General features: G+C 42.9%; 1 protein-coding gene across 1 annotated transcript in view; it reads right to left on the bottom strand.

Annotated features, from left to right (window-relative positions):
- Nucleotides 1-1,872: 1,872 nt before the first annotated feature.
- grm6a (glutamate receptor, metabotropic 6a) overlaps nucleotides 1,873-16,982 on the bottom strand; it is a 15,132-nt gene continuing 22 nt past the window's right edge. The window contains exons 1-16 of the mRNA XM_027275618.1: nucleotides 16,898-16,982; nucleotides 15,447-16,094; nucleotides 11,879-12,095; nucleotides 10,856-10,991; nucleotides 10,616-10,770; nucleotides 10,234-10,374; nucleotides 9,937-10,137; nucleotides 9,614-9,753; nucleotides 9,270-9,392; nucleotides 8,836-9,100; nucleotides 6,043-6,278; nucleotides 5,790-5,951; nucleotides 5,492-5,641; nucleotides 3,357-3,497; nucleotides 3,171-3,274; nucleotides 1,873-2,942 (exon numbers count right to left, since the gene is read on the bottom strand). The exon at nucleotides 16,898-16,982 is cut by the window's right edge and continues 22 nt beyond it. Of these exons, the coding sequence (XP_027131419.1) occupies nucleotides 3,197-3,274; nucleotides 3,357-3,497; nucleotides 5,492-5,641; nucleotides 5,790-5,951; nucleotides 6,043-6,278; nucleotides 8,836-9,100; nucleotides 9,270-9,392; nucleotides 9,614-9,753; nucleotides 9,937-10,137; nucleotides 10,234-10,374; nucleotides 10,616-10,770; nucleotides 10,856-10,991; nucleotides 11,879-12,095; nucleotides 15,447-16,049 (2,748 nt within the window). The 5' untranslated portion in view covers nucleotides 16,050-16,094; nucleotides 16,898-16,982 and the 3' untranslated portion in view covers nucleotides 1,873-2,942; nucleotides 3,171-3,196. The remainder of the gene's footprint in view (nucleotides 2,943-3,170; nucleotides 3,275-3,356; nucleotides 3,498-5,491; nucleotides 5,642-5,789; nucleotides 5,952-6,042; nucleotides 6,279-8,835; nucleotides 9,101-9,269; nucleotides 9,393-9,613; nucleotides 9,754-9,936; nucleotides 10,138-10,233; nucleotides 10,375-10,615; nucleotides 10,771-10,855; nucleotides 10,992-11,878; nucleotides 12,096-15,446; nucleotides 16,095-16,897) is intronic.

Raw genomic sequence — 16,982 nt, 5'->3', positions numbered from 1 at the left:
TATTTGACTGGATCAGAGAATAACCAAAATGGCAAAGGCTCAGCCAATGATCAGCTCCAGGAGGATCAAAGAAGATCTAAGATCGCCTGTGAGTACTGTAACAATCAGACGACGTCTATGTGAAGCCAAGCAACCGCAAAGTCCCATTGTTTAAAAAAAATACATGTGCTGAAGTGGTTACAATTTGCCAAAGAACACACTGACTGGCTTAAAAAGAAATGGCATATTTTGTGGACCACAGACAGTTTGTCAGACGTCCTGCAAACACATAATTCAACCCACAGTACACAGTGAAGACGGTGAAGCATGGTGGTGCAAGCATCATGATATGGGGATGTTTCTCAAACTATGGTGTTGGTCCTATATATCACATATCAGGGATCATGGATCAGTTTGAGTACATCAGAATACTGGAAGAAGTCTTGTTGCCATATGCTGAAGAGGAAATGCCCTTGAAATGGGTGTTTCAACAAGACAATGACCCCAAACACACCAGCAAGCAAGCAAAATCATGGTTCCAGACAAACAGAATTCAAGTAATGGAGTGGCCAGCACAATCCCCGGACCTTAATCCCATAGAAAACTTATAGGCTGACATAAAAAATGCTGTTCATGAGGCAAAACCAAGAAATGCAGAGGAACTGTGGACCGTAGTATAATTGTCCTGGGCTGCAATACCTGTTGACCGGTGCCAGAAGTTGGTTGGTTGACTCCATGTACCACAGATGTGAAGCAGTTATCAGAAACCGTGGATATGCAACTAAATATTAGTTTATGATTCTCAGGAAAGTTGAATCTTCAAGCATTTCTTAGTTTATACAGTACATTTTTGAATTTGTAAAGAAAGATATCAACACTGCTATTTTTTTGAACATTATATTTCTTAACTTTCTGTAAAATATTATAAAATTCTGTTACTTTTTCCAATTTTCTTGCTTTGAAATAGAATGTGCAGTGTCCCTAATGCATTTGTGTTCATTAAAATACAATTTATTTAGGTTTACTCACCTTTTTAAACACACTGCTATTATTATTAACATAACTGTATACTTGATGTCTTTATTAGAGAACATGGTTATGTGTGGAGTGGTGCTGAAATGTTATGCATTGTGTCATTTCTTTAGCAGATGTCAAGTAGCATAACTTGTAACATGTTTCACAAATTGCAATGACTTGGCTGCAGCTCAAGTTATGTAGTTGGATCTGTTTACAGTGTTCAGTTGACTCACTGATGGGAGAGCAGCCATTAATATCAAATGTCTGAGCTGCTAGTATGCCCAGTACACCACTCCAACTGAGTCCCACCACCAGTCAAACTTCCACTGCAGCCAACGCATCTTCTGCTAGGCCTGGGAATCTGAGGACTGCGATGGCAGCAACACCCTCTCTCCATGCAGAGGTTTTGTGCTGTCTTGACACTGTCGCCAAACAACACTCAAATTCAGTTCAAATTAAGGAATCTCCAAAATGTTTCAAGCTATGTTTCCTGATTCAGAAATAGCAAAAACATTTGCATGTGGGAAAGATAAAACTAGTTAGGGTTACTGGTTACGTGATACAGTTTTCAAGAAGGAGCTTGTTGACTGGAATGATCAATACCATGCACACTATTGCATGGCAATAACTAAGAGATTAACAGTAACCGTGCACGTGCCCTAACATTTATTGATCCTGTTTTTGCTCTATGACTAGAGGCAAGTTGCGGTGAGGTTTTAAAAAATATTTAGAAAGTATTAAATGGTATTAAATTTAACCTCAGGATTCCTGCATAAACCCTGTCTACAGGTCTGTAGTTTATCAGCACAGACTGACTTTACAGGTCTGTAGTTTATCAGCACAGACTGATGTTACTTTACAGGTCTGTAGTTTATTTTACACAGCTGTTTGGTAAACATTGTCAAACGTTAATAAGTTGTCCTGACCATTGAAATGAATGTAAAACATAAATGTGACATTCAGTGTGACGGTCAAAGCTTCTGTAACTGTGACAGACATCCAGTGTCCTGCAGATCATCATGAAGTTACTGTTGATTATTAATGGATGATATTAATGATGGATCAGGTGGTCACAAGTCAGCAGGTGTAACAGGTGACAGACAGGTAAGACCCAAAAACAAACTGCTCTGTTGTCACTCATTGCCTCAGCAGTCCACAGAAAGTAACAACATAACTCAGCCGCTGACGACACCCTAGCAACAATTTAGCAACATACATGCTAATGTGTAAAAAACGTGACAACTTCAGACCTGTCGCCTTGACTTCTCACCTGACGTGTACCTCACCAACAGACTCTCACATCATACTTGAGACACTGACAGCTGTCACCTCCAGAAATTCTCTAATGATAGAGCTATTGTTGAACGTGTATCAGAAGGAAATGAGAAGGAGTACAGGGGGTCATCACAGACTTCATCAAGATGTGGTGAGATCTCAACCAACTTCCAGCAACCAATCAAGGCCAGCAAGACGTAGGAGATGCTGAGTGACTTCAGGAGGACTATGGAGGAGATGGTGAGTGACTTCAGGAGATTGATGAAGGAGATGGTGGTCAACTTCAGGAGGAAGATGAAGGAGGTGGTGGTCAACTTCAGGAGGAAGACGAAGGACATGGTGAGTGTACAAGAAGGGTCAAAGTTGTCTCCACTTACTGAGGAGACTGAGGTCTGGACTTCATCACTTTCTTTAAATGTTTTTATTTATGAGTAATGTAGGGTTAGGGTTACCCAAGCAAGTCCTTGAGGTGAGTCTTTCAGGTGAGTCGTTTAGGTGAATTTCCTGTCCAGCAAACTGGACTGTTGGACCAGTTTGGATCAAAATGAAACATCCTCTGGTTTTATTGTGAAATGAGTCAAACAGGAAGTGTGAGATTGATAAATGAATAATGGGTCATCTTCATGATGATGATGTCATCAGGCTCTGGACAGGGATTGGTTAGCAGCTACCTGAGAAGAGAGAACAACAGAGGTGAGGGTCAGAACTGATTTTGATCACACACCTGTCATTTATGGAGTGTTAGTGCTGATTGGCTAAGGAGTGCTCATTGTGGACGAAGGTTCAGAAGTGTCAGGACTAGATGGATGAATAATGATAATAATAATAATAATAATGAGAAGAACAATCATGGGAACAAATCTGAACAATACATCAGTATATTCCTGTAGTTTCATTACCTGTCATTTGTAGTAATACTGCGATATTACTGCGATCTGTCAGGTACAATCTTTGTCTCTCCATTCTGCTTCTCATCTAACGATTTTTGAGACACTCTGGTAGCCTGGACACAACATACAGAAAAACAGCAACTATGAGGCAACACAGCAAACAAACAGGCAACACAATAACGGTTGCATTCAGACCTTGAAGCTTCTCTTCCTCTTCTGGACGTTTTGTTCAGGGTGGAAAATGATGACATAAACTTTTGGCATGTAGAGCATCCCAAGAGAGACGAATGCACTGAGAGACATGGAGATGGTCAGAGTGGCTGTCTGGATAAACATCTGTGGACACAAAAACACATCTACTGAGAGACAACCCTCTACTAAAACCTATAAGAATCTGTTCATATTTCTAGAACCGCATGTTTCTCAGCATGTGACCATCCTTACTCCTCAGTAAAAAACTCTAAATTACTCGATGAATGGCTTCCAAGTTCAATCGAAGTTGTTGGCAGAAGTTGGCAGTTGGGCAGTTATGTTGATCAAGAATAGCTCTCTTTCACAAGTTTAATTTGTAATCTGAGATCTCACAATAGTTGCCATTTTACTGGGACATGATGGATTCATGGAAATGTGTTAAGTCAGAGGTCCACAGGGGTCCAAAGAGGTCCACAGAGGTCCAAAGGGGTCCAAAGAGGTCCACATGGGTCCACAGAGGTCCACAGAGTTCCAAAGAGGTCCACAGCGGTCCACAGGGGTCCACAGCGGTCCACAGGGGTCCAAAGAGGTCCTCTGAAGTCCAAAGAGGTCCACAGGGGTCCAAAGAGGTCCTCGGAAGTCCAAAGAGGTCCACAGAGCTCCAAACACGTCCACAGGGGTCACAAAGGTCCACAGAGGTTAAATTTTTTATCTCTTTGTTTATAATCTTAAATTTAATCAGCTCAATCTGTGACTTGTTGTTTGTGTCTAAAGTGAATTGTTTCCTTCATGGAGTTTCTGTCTCTGATTATTTTCTGTTTGTTGAGGCTCTTTTTGAACAAAGTTATTATTCTATAATTATGTCATGTATTGAATTATAATATGTATAATCTGTATAATCCAGCTGTTCCATTTTGAGTCTAATCTCCGAGCTGCTTTTTTATGATGTAGCATGCAGCTACTCAAACTTCATGAAAACTGAAAAATTAGGGTTTGACTATCTCTGAATCCAGTTTTCAATCCTTTATTGGATTGTTGTAGGTGGTATTTTTAATAGCGGAACATTAACAAGTTTTATACATGCAAGAACCATAGAAACAGAACCACCAAGGATGGTTTACACAGACCTTAAACAGACCTCTGTTTGGATCAGGAGGACAGGTCGTTTGAAAGAAGATTGAAGGAAGCGGTCTTGGTAACAGTAGAACTCAGGTGACGATAAGGCCATATTCAGGCTGTGGTGTAAATGCAACCTTTTCCAATCATTTGAATTGGGGTAGTGCATTTTGGCTGTGGCAGTGTGGGCTGTGTCAAAAAAAACACAGTGACCCTCCGCAGTCAGCCTGAAATGTCACTATTCAGGTGGATTCATGGACTAAGCTATGATACACGTGTTGTGTTCTAGCTTTGGTTATTTCAGGAACCAACTTCTAAATCTGAGTCTGGCTCAATTTGTACTGTGAAATTGTGTCAGTAATGATGTTTCCTTTGGTTTGTGTCTGATGGTTTGTGAGAGAGAGACAGAGGGAGAGAATGAGCATTGGTTGAGAGACCTAGACAGTAAATGAGACTGAGGGAGCACCGGCATTGAGAAAGATTACCTCAGGTAACAACCATACCCCAAAGTTTTATTGGTCAGGGATTTGATGTTTAAAAGTCCCATTTCCATCATTAAATATAATTATTTTATTCTCAGGACAGGTCTAAACACATTTTTCTAATGGGATATACAGATTATGACTGAAAGGTCCATTGGTGTCAGGTTTAGGACCGATTGTACAAACTAAAAAACGAGCAGCTGGGGGTAAATGGCAGTTTTCTTGTAAATAAAACTGTTAATTACATATGTGGTGTCTCTCCCTTCTGTTATGGTCCCTTGAGCTGGTCAGGACACTTTCTCCTAGTTCATCCTGGATATTTTTTTGGCCTTTTCAAGCTTTGTTTTATTAGACAGAGACAACTAAAGAGTGACAGGAATGTGGGGGGAGAGAGAGAGAGAGAGAGATGGGGAATGACATGCAGCAAAGGGCCGCAGATCAGATTCAAACCCTGGACCACTGTGGCAAGGACTGAGCCTTTGTACATGGGGCGGATACTCTACCAAGTGAGCTAACCAACACCCTCATCCTGGTTCTTACCTTCTCAGTGGACTGGGCAGTACCAAAGAAGATTGGTATGAAGGCGAGCCAGATGATGCAGGTAGTGTACATGGTAAAACCAATTGGCTTCGCTTCGTTAAACGTTTCTGGGACACCACGACTCTTCACTGCATACACTGTACACGTTACCTAGCAAAAAGGATGATACAGGTTATCCAGCAATAAGAACAGTATGCCATTTTACAAGTTTACTTGTTTTCTGTCTGACAGTGAAAAGCATGAAAACAGATGGCTCTATTGGATCAATAAAAGATCAATACTGGATGAATATGTATACCATGAGGATGATACTGTAGCTGAGGCAGCAGATGATTGAGAGGTCAGACATATCACACTTCAGGATGCCTCGGGCCAGGTCAGGGTTCGGGGGGCGGAGCTCCTCATAATCGATGATGGTGTGCGGAGGGATGACAGCGAACCACACAAACACACCGAGGACCTAAAACACACACACACAGAGGAAGATCAGTCTGAACTGTGACACGCTGCTCAACCACAAATTGTAAGTTTTCTGACACTTGTGTGCTTACCTGGACGGAGATGAGAACAAAGGTGATGATGAGCTGGGAAGCAGGGCTGATGAATTTTGGCGGGGTCACCGACCTCTTGCCTTGTTCAAAGATGCGATAGATGCGGTTTGTTTTGGTCAACATGGCAGAGTAAGTGATGGCCATACCGAGGCCCAGCAGAAGGCGCCGAAATGCACAAGCCAACACGCTTGGCTCTGCAATCATCAGGAAGGTGATCAAGTAGATCAGGAAGATACCTGTAGGGAGACAGACAGGTGATGTTAATCACTGCTAATGAGGTGATCCTCACTGCTGATTATCATCAGGTAACTTAATTAGCTCACCAAGTTATGTGAATCTCTACATAATGACTGTCCATCTATCCATAGGGGATGATTGTAAAGTAGACAGACTGGAAAATCAAGAGCTTTGGCTTCCAGCTCAGCTCCCCCTGAACCACAACATCCATCCACAGTACAACATCCACAACACTGCTGACGCTGCACTAATCCGCCAATCCATCTTGTGCACTCTGAGATACTTGAAATTTCCATCCTGTCCCATTGGGCTTCCTCTGTGTCTCCTTAAAGAGCTCTTTCCACCACTTGACTAACATCCCCAGTCCTGAACACAGCCTGAGATGAACCCTATTTCCCCTCCCTGCATTATCAAACAGTTTGGCAGAACTTCCTTGAGATCAATTGAAAATCCTTTTCACTGAAATCATCCAACACCCAGGTTTTTGCTTCAGAGACTGCTGAATTCTTATCCTCACATACAAAGCTCCTAATGGTCAGGCACAATTATATCTAAAAGAGCTCATAGTACCTTACTACCCCTCTAGAACACTGCGCTCTCAGGACGCTGGATTCCTTGTGGTTCCTATAGTCTCCAAAAGTAGATTGGGAGCCAGAGCTTTCAGCTATCAGGCTCCTCTTCTGTGGAACAAACTACCATTCTGGGTTCAGGAGGCAGACACGGTCAACACCTTTAAGAGTAGACTGAAGACTTTCCTTTTTGACAGAGCTTATAGTTAGTGCTGGCTCAGGTCATCCCTTAGTTATGCTGCTATAGGACTAGACTGCTGGGGGACAGTTTTTCTTTGTCACCGTCACCAAGTGCTTGCTCATGGTGGAACTGTTGGTCTCTGTAAATAATTTTATAAAGAGTATGGTCTAGACCTGCTCTGTATAAAAAGTGTCATGAGATAACTTACTTATGATATGGTGCAATATAAATAAAATTGAGTTGAAACTGAAATGAATTGAATTCAGACTGCTGCCTCTGGAGACCCCTTGGCCAACCAAGCCTGAAAGGCTTCCTTCTTTAGCTTGGCAGCCTCCTTCACTGTCAGTGCCACCATCTGATCCTAGTGACTATCAGATGAGGTGGCATCAGTTGAGCTCTGCTCCCCTCTTTTCCTGGGTGTCCAAGACAAATGCCACAGATTTGAGGACACCACCACAAAGTTGATCAATGACCTGCACCTAAGGTGTTCTGGTACCAAGTACACTTAAAAATGACCTTATGCTCGAACATGGTGTTCATTACGGCCAATCCATGACTGAAACAGAAGTCCAATAACAAAACACCACTCATTCAGATAAGGCAGGTTGTTCCCCTTAGTCACTCTGCTCACATAAGTGTTGAAGTTCTCCCAGCAAAACTGCAGAGTCCAGAACACAACAAGAGACTCTAAAAAGGCTGGATATGTCAGGCCGGACTCAAAACAGGACTCAATCGCAGAGGTGTCAAATGAGCTTATTTATTGATAACAAAAATCCCTCGACAGAGTGAGGCTATGAAAATGGCCTAAACTAGGGAAAACAAAAAACACTCCAAAGGAGGAAAACTCTAAGCTACTTTATAAAGATTATCAAAATCAAAATCACTCACAAGGAGGAAAAGAACAGGCTGCAAAACATTAACTGAAGGCGCTCCAAAGAGGCTGAAAAACACTACACTATGCACTATGAAACAAAAGGGTTAGACTAAGGGTTTTTGTGGGCAAGTTTTTCCTCACTCGAACCGAGGGTCTAAGGACAGAGGGTGTCACTCCCTGTACAGATTGTAAAGCCCTCTGAGGCAAATGTACTTTGTGACTTTGGGCTATACAAATAAAATTGATTGATAAAATTGATTGATTGATTAAAGTTACAACAAAAAATCACTCATATGAGAAAAAATAAACAAAAGAACACTTGAGCTATAACGCTATGGCTGTGGACAAGGAAACAAGGCTTTGTGTGATCGCTACAAAAGACGAAACACTTTGGCGCGGGACAAAGGGAGACGCAGACAATATATACACTAATTCATCGATGAATTGGACAAATAGGAGCTTATTCTATGTATATATTGTCTGTGTCTCCCTTTGTCTGTTGCCAGTTCATCTTGTCCTTTGTGCCAGAGAACCAGCTCCTTACTGTAGCCTTGTCAAAGTCCTTGTCTCATGCTCGTGTCTTATCAGGTTTTGTATTTTGCTTTGTTACTTTGTCTAGCCTTTGTATTTCATAGATTTTTCCCTCATAAGAGGGTTATAGGGTTTTCCCTCTCTTGAGTGGTTTTTGTTTTCTTAGAGTATTTAGTGTTTTCCTCCTTGTGAGTGATTTTCTGTTGTACTTTGATAAATAAAGATTTGTTTATTTTTCACATTGTCTCCTGAGTCGTGCATTTGGGTTCAAGCCATCGTTCTAGCCGTGACAATTGTCCTGGAAAACACAGCTCCCAGAATCACAAACATCCCACCACTATGTTAAGGTAGTGATTCTTTTGGGGGTGTGTTACCTATCAGTACTGTTCCATAATACTCACCTGTCAGTAGTACATAGCTGAGCTCCCTCCCTGATGCCCTGACAATGGGCGTGTCATTAAAGCGGATAAAGGTGATCACCACAGCGCTGGTTGCTAGGATACCTAGCAGGGCAATAGAAGCTGGCACTAGTGCCCAGGGGGAGTTCCACTCAAGTTTGATGATCGGAGTTGGACGACAGGAAGTTCTGTTGGGGTTGGGACGCATGTCTGACGGACAGGTCTCACAGGTAAATTCATCCAGCTGGTACTGATACCCATCACAGAGCTGCAGACAGGTCAGAGAGACAGACAGATAGATCAGAGACCGTTCAGCTTTTCAGGTTCAGGTTTTACAGTAACATGAACCCGTCGTCATTACAGTGAATGTTGTGTTGTGACTAAGCATAGCATGAACATAGGACCTGAACTGAGTTCTGGTTCTGAAGTGGTTTTACCTCACAGTGCCAGCAGCAGGGTACACCCTTCACCATCTTCTTCCTCTCTCCAGGTCGACAAGGAAAACTACAGATGGAGTCTGGAACTGACTGGAGTCCTCCAGACCACTGCATCTCCTCCACCTGACAGACACGTGGTTACAGAGAGACAGGTATGTGTGTGTGTGTGTATATATATATATATATATATATATATATATATATATACACACACGTTACACATGTATATGTATTTGTGTCTGCGTATAGGAGGAGAGAGACAGAGAGGTACAGAAAAAGAAGAGAACACAGTGTAAGTAATAACCAGCTGATATTTTGTTTCATCTGTCCAATAAGCTTCTTACGTTGAGTCTTAGGTTATTGGTCCACTGGCCAATAACACGGTAACCAGGAAGGCTGTGATTGGTCATTTGGAACTGGAAGATGTCATAACGACCGGGAGCGTCTCCATTCTCATTGAACAAAACACTCGTACCTGCACTTCCTGTTAGACAGACAGGTCAGAGACAGACAGGAAGATTTAATACTCTGCAGTATCTCATCTTTATAATATTTAGATTTTAAGTCAAACAGGATGAAGACTCTGTGGTCAGGTCTGGACTGTTTCCTAAATTAACACACTGAAGGACTCTTAGTTATGGTCCCTCTCCCCCAGGTGTTTTCTTACCATTAAAGTTGACAGCTCTGATGTAGCTAAGGAGTGAGCGTCCCTCCACAGGGTCCATGTTACTGCAGACCCCGGAGCTACCGGGACAAAGGTCCTGGTGCATGCTGTGCAGAGCGTAAGCAACGGCGTAAACTGCATCGATGACAAACTGAACCTTCCCCTCCTGCTCATACGACGAGTCCTGACCAATCCGCTCCTCACCTGCACGGACAGACAAGTCATGATGTCGGGTGGTTATTTTAATGTATAGTTGTTCCATCCCTCCACCCAGGCCACACTCATCAGGTGTGTTCCTACCTGTACATTTCTTCTTGTCAGGATCTAGTTTGACTCCAGGTCGGGTCAGTTTACACCTGAAGTCATCCTCCCAGAACTCATTGAACCAGATGTTCCTGCGGTTGTTCTCCAGAGATCGGGACATGAAGTACTGATCAAAGCCTGAACAACAAACATGTTTGAAAATAACTTTAACATGTATGTTTCTGAATGTATAAAACACTTCACATATATGATGTCCTACAAACATGACGAGGAGTTTATTTAATTTCGTCAATATCAGTTATAGATTTTCATGTTTGAGATGGGGAGTGATACCAACCTGTTACCTGGTGACCTGTTCCGACCTCCCTCTGTAGAACCTCCTATAGACACAGATAAACTCAGCTAATGTTTGTTTTACCGTCTATTGAAGCTCGTTTTTGGAGGATGGTGACTGCGCCCTCAGCAACGTCCTCCAGCTCTGCAATTGGTGAACTTTTCGCCCCCCAGCTATCTGATCCCACAAACAGGAAGTGACCTGTCAGGTTTGCACGCTTTGCCGCCTCAAGAACACGCCTGCCAGGAAGAGAGGGGAGGAGTCATGAAAGTAGGCTTGGAATGGATGTGAGCAACTGATCTGAGGTCAGTTTGGTCGTTTTACTTGATGTCATCCTCATTGGCGAAGATGATCACACCTCTGGCATTACTTGTTTCCATCAGACGTTTAATGATCTTATCAAACTCTCCAGCTGTTGGCTCGCGAGGAATCTTCACTGACTGAGCGATACACACCCCACCTGATAGAAAGACAGGCACAAAGAGAAACATTCAGACAGTTTGAATGAGAGACAGACAAGTAAAATCAGAGACGGACAAGAGCAAAGTTGTTTCTGTGTCAGATGAACTGAACAAATTTGTGATCAGATCAGACCTTTGTCCAATCAAAGTTAATCAGGTAGGCTGCAGACTGCAGTACATCACCTGAACAATGTTCCTGTTGTTCAAACCACTAAAACAACTTGGTGACATGCATCCATCAGACCTCGTGTCACGATGGCAGTTGTGACTCTGTTGATTCCTTGTGTTCCCCCTTGTTTCCCCATCCTTGTGTTTCTTGTGCTTACTTGTCAGTCTCTCTGTTTGTATGTTGTGGGCGTGGCACATTTCCCTGGTCTCTCCTGGATAATCACAGATGAAGCTCACCTGCCATTCTTAATCTCACCTGCCTTCCATCAGTTCATCACCTCAACTGCATATAATCCCTGGCCTTCCTCCCATGCCTTGTCATATCGTTTGTTCAGCTACTATGGTATTCTACGTTCGGACCGCCTTAACTGTTGTTCTTTGTGTTTCCAGTTGGTTTCTTAGTCTGTTTTTTTAACCTCTGATCCTCTTGTGCTCAGGTCCAACGCCATCATCACTTCCTGCCATATACCTGCTTGCCTGCTCTCCACTAACCATCTCCGGACAGTCCACATTCCATGCCCCCATCGTCTATTCCACCCACTGTTTCACCTCAGCCATTCCCTCCTCCTCATCATCGGACCGTCTCCTTCCGCTTTCTTCCCACGTCACAACTAATTCCCCTTCTATTGCCAACCTCTGTCTGAGCATGCATTTTCTACAAAGATAATCATAAAGTCCTTAAATAAAAACAATAGAATAGAGTAGAACCAGAACCTACCGGCCTCTCGAGAAATCTGCATGAAAGCTTCAACGCCACTCTCCCCGTAGTTTCCCTCAGAGGCAAGTGTGGAGACATAGTTCCAGCCTAGAGCTTTGACGATGTCCAGCATGGTCTGGGCCTGGTACGAGTCCGGAGGAACCACCCGAGAGAAAAAGTCGTACCGGTTATTATCACTGAGCTCTGGAGCTGTGGACGCATAGCTCACCTGAGGGATCTGAAACATGGACAATAATCAGTAGTCAATAATCAATAATTAATCACTGCAGAGCACTAGAGCTGTGTTCACAGAGCTCACCTGAGAGATATAAAATATCCTTCAGTCAGAGCTCAGGGTCAAATTAACCAAACAACACTGGTCAAACTGGAAATACTGGGACACACACACACACACAGAGGATTAGTTGTGTAAAAGCTGAATGTGTTTCAGTGCTTCAATAATAATAATCACATTAGTGTGTGTGGGGGGGTGGGGGATTAATGAAGGACATTAACAAACTCCTAAAAGCAGACCTCATTATGACAATCACCATCATCACTAGAGACACGCTCCACTGGAGTGAATTAAACATGAACATCAGCTCCATCTGTGTTCAGGTTCAACTCTAGGTTCAGGTTCGGGTTTAAGGTTCAGATTCAATTAAGGTCATATTGAGGTAAGCTGTACACATTTAATGAATGAAACTTATGATGTGGAAAATGTTGTCCATTTTACATCCAGCAGGCCCCTTCCAGCCCACTGAGATCAGAAAAGGACTCTGTCAGCCTTTGGCTGAAGTCAGCAGCATTATCCTTTCCATCACCACCTCCAGAGCCCAGCTCAGCTCCTGAGTGGGTTAGCCTGTTGACCTGCAGCACCCTGTTTCACATGTGGAGGTTTCTAGCCCTTCTTGTAGGGAGCCTCTAGGTCCCTAGCCTGCTCTGATTGTGGTCTAGGTGCATACTGAAGTATTTTTAAGAGTGAATCACCTCAACATCCCTTGGGATGGAAACATTGATACAGTGATAGAGCAGGCATAGTCCTGCAAAAGTCCACAATCAGTTCCTTCATTTGAAGAATTTGGCACCCCTTCTTAGTTACTGGGAGCAGACATGATGAGCTCCAGTGGGACCTTTTCCAGCCCAAGACTCAGGTGGAAGACTGCAGGACTCCACACAGCTGCACAGTACAAGCCTTTACCAACCTTTGGGCCTGGAGCCCTTCCTGAGAGGTCTTTGGCATCCTTTTCTTACCTGGAAGCCATGTAGGAAGAGGATGTGGTGGTTTGTATTGGAGAATGGGGTCAGGGTTGGATTGTGAAGTACTGGGTGCAGATTGGAGGATGGTTATAAGCCATTTGGTTGACTACAACCAGTGATGCTCGTCATACATCTCCAAACCTCCCCATAATCCATGTGGCTCTCTAAGGAGAGCCCAATTAACAACAATCATATGGTGTATGAATCAATTCATCTGAGGCAGTCTATCCTAGTCCACCATCAGCTTTAATCACAGGTCTTTCTTCATTATCATTCTCATAGATAGATAAATAGAGAGAGAGAAAGGCACAGCAGCAGCAAATCACTAACTAACTGTAAACGGTAATGATAGCAATAACAATAGTAATAATATATATTTGTAATATATGTAGTGGACATCATGCAGGACTACAGCAGCAGTCACGATGCATGAGAACCTGCTGGAAGAGAGAGCACAGAAACTCTGGGAAAGGCGTTAAGTTAGTAAGATGCATAATGAGACATGTATGTTTACAGATGGAGAGAGAGATTTAAGAGTTTTAAAAGTAGAGTTTTAAGAGTAGACTTAAGACTTTACTTTTTGATAGAGCTTATATCAAAAAGGAAAATCTTAAGTCTGCTCTTAAAAGTATTGACCGTGTCTGCCTCCAGAACCCAAGATGGAAGTTTGTTCCACAGGAGAGGAGTTAGAGACCACAGATGAACACAACAAACAATATTCTCATAATGCATCTGTGTCACCCAGTGTTCCAGCTGTTTAGTCTGATTTTAACAAACGTCAATTATAATAATCCACACACACACACACACACACACACACACACACACACACACACACACACACAAAGTCATTAAAAGCTTTCATTAGTCGGTCATCCAGACACAAACTGTTTAAAACATTAATCCACCAACCAGACAACTTCATCCACTCACTGTCTGTCCGTCTGTCTGTCTGTATACCTGTCTGTCTGTATACCTGCAAATAGACACAGTCAGAGACTTGCCCATCAACAATCAGACAGTCCTGAGCGTGTGACCTTTGACAGGCAGTGCTGCATAAAAAGTTCAGACTCCATGCAAAGACAGATATCATCAACATCCAGAAACACCGCCCACCTATATGTTACTTGTATATTAACAGGTGTATTAACAGATGTATTACCTGTATATTAACCTGTATATTAGCTGTATGTATATTACCTATTTTGTTGCAGGTATCTTACGGCTTATATAACACTCTTCTTGCCTTGGCTGCACCTTAATATCTGGTCCATAAAAATCCCGAACAGAATCAGGGACAAGGGGCAGTCCTGGTGGAGTCCAACACCCACTAAGAACATAACTGACTCTGTGCCAAGTATAAGGACACAACTCTCACATTGGTTGTACAAGGACCAGATGGCTCGTACCAACGGCTCTGGTACCCCATACTCCCTCAGTACTCCCACAGGAGCACCCGGGGGTCATGGTCACCTTGGTCTGTCACTCCACAGGTACTGTACAGCCCAACAATGTCCAAAGCCTTTAGTATCTCAGGGTGAATCTCATCCACACCTGGTGGCTTGCTGCCAAAGAGCTTTCTGACCACCTTGGCGACCTCTGCCAGTGATATGGATGAGGCTTCATCCAAGTCTTCAGACTCTGCCTCCTTCACAGAGGACATGTTGGTTGGGTTCAAGAGTTCCTCAAAGTACTTCTTCCACCACCCAACAATATCCTCAGTCCAGGTCAGCAGTTTATCACCCCTGCTATACACAGCATGGGGCAAGCCCTGCTTTCCCTGCCTGAGTCTTCAGATGGTTTAAGCTCAAACATGGTGTTTGTTATGGCTAATCCATGACTAGCACAGAGGTCCAATAACAAAGCGCTGCTCGGGTTCAGATCAGACAGGTCGTTCCTCCCAAAAAACTTCTTCTCCGGGTCCAGTCCAAGACTGCAACGCTCAGCCAGGGGGTTGAGTATCCCCACACATGCCTGGCGCCTCTCAGCCTGGGCCCTACTGAAAAGGAGAGAGTCCAGCCCCTCTCCAGGATTTTGGTTCTGGAACCAGTGCTGCCTAATTATATCTATATTACCTGTATGATACCCATATATTAACAGGTGTGTTACCTGTATGTTACTTGTATATTAACAGGTGTATTACCTGTATGTTACCTGTATATTGACAGGTGTATTACCTGTATGATACCTATATATTAACAGGTGTATTACCTGTATATTGACAGATATATTACCTGTATGATACTCATATATTAACAGGTGTACCTATATGTTACCTGTATACTGACAAATGTATTACCTGTATGATAACTGTACTAATATTATTTACCTCAAACAGCCTCAGGATGTTAGCCACCATGATGGAAACTGAGCTTGCAGATGCTCCGATCACGCCCACCACTCTCTCTGGTTTCCTGATGATGGGCGACTCTCCGTCAGAGCAGCGGATGTCAGATGTGTCTTTCTGGATCAGTGCTTGGACGAAGGTGAGTGACTGTTCCAGGGCGTAGGTGTCTCTGGAGCAGGTGTCCAGGATGCGGGCCCCCAGCGTGATGTTTGGGAGCAGCTCAGGATCGCTGTTGATCTGGTCTAGAGCATACAACATGGCCTCCATACGGTGGATCCCCTTCTCCTTCTTCAGCTCTCCACACGGCAGACCATGGGGACCACGGGCATGGATGGGAAACAGCCCCCCCAGAGTGATGTCACCAGGTATCTTTATGGAGTGAGGGTGGACGTGCTGTTGGGAAGCGCCCAACTGAACCATCGGTCCACCAATCCAGAGCCAGAGAGACAACAGGAGGAGGAGCTGCAGTGAGGACTGATGAGTTTGTCCAATCCAGAGTGAAACGTGATGATGATGATGATGATGATGATGATGATGATGATGAAGAAGTGCGACGGTTAAGGAGGCGGGGCCTAATGATGTCATACTGAGATGCCTTTCAGGAGAGAGTGTTCATACTGCTGTGGACACCTAAGGAGACATCAATCAATCAATCAGTGGAGAGTTTAGCTTCAGGTTGACAGTTAGTGACGTCAGACTTACTCACCTTCATCTTCAGTGTTTTTATTCAGAAACTCTGAAAACATCAAACTGAATGAATGAAACAAAGAAAAACATGTTTAATATTTTAGATTATTTTCTCTGATGAAGCTTTGCACACTCTTCATCCTCTCAATGTCAGCTTCATGAGGTTGAACGTTAAACTAATGTTGAATGATAGCTTGGACACTGAAGCTGACTGAGAGGATGGCAGGGTGTGCAAAGCTTCATCAGAGAAAATAATCTAAAATATTAAACATGTTTCAGTTTGACTTTTTATATAAAAACACTGAAGATGAGCTCAAACTTAGACTGGTGCTGTATGTTATATATTATGATATTACAATATGAAAATATTCTAATATAAAATATTAATATGGTATGATATATTAGAATGTTGTGATTTTATGTGTAATTAATTATAAGAATAAATATCATCTACTATCAGATAATATTAATTAATATAATATATAACCTGAGATTTGACGTCTAATGAGAGAAGGCAGCCACGTTGGGTCAAATGTGTCACCAACTGTTTATCATTCTTGGATTAAAAATGATGTTTGTTATAAAACATATTAATACAGTCAGTTAATTAATATTCATGTTGTATAAATAATCATTCATATTAATTAACATTCTTGCGGATGAATAAATAATGGTTCTGATCTTTAAACTGACTTCATTCTCGGATTCGACTTGTTTGATTAATTTTGGAGAGAATCGGAACTTACCGGAGTGAGATCCCGTCTCCTCCCAGGCTGACATCAGTCCTGGACCCGCTCAGCCACTCCGGTAAAGTGTCCGCTGATCCCGGTG

The sequence above is a fragment of the Larimichthys crocea genome, unplaced genomic scaffold (assembly GCF_000972845.2).
Source record: "Larimichthys crocea isolate SSNF unplaced genomic scaffold, L_crocea_2.0 scaffold148, whole genome shotgun sequence".
NCBI classification, from domain to species: Eukaryota; Metazoa; Chordata; class Actinopteri; family Sciaenidae; genus Larimichthys; species Larimichthys crocea.
This window is presented reverse-complemented; position numbering and strand designations above follow the sequence as displayed.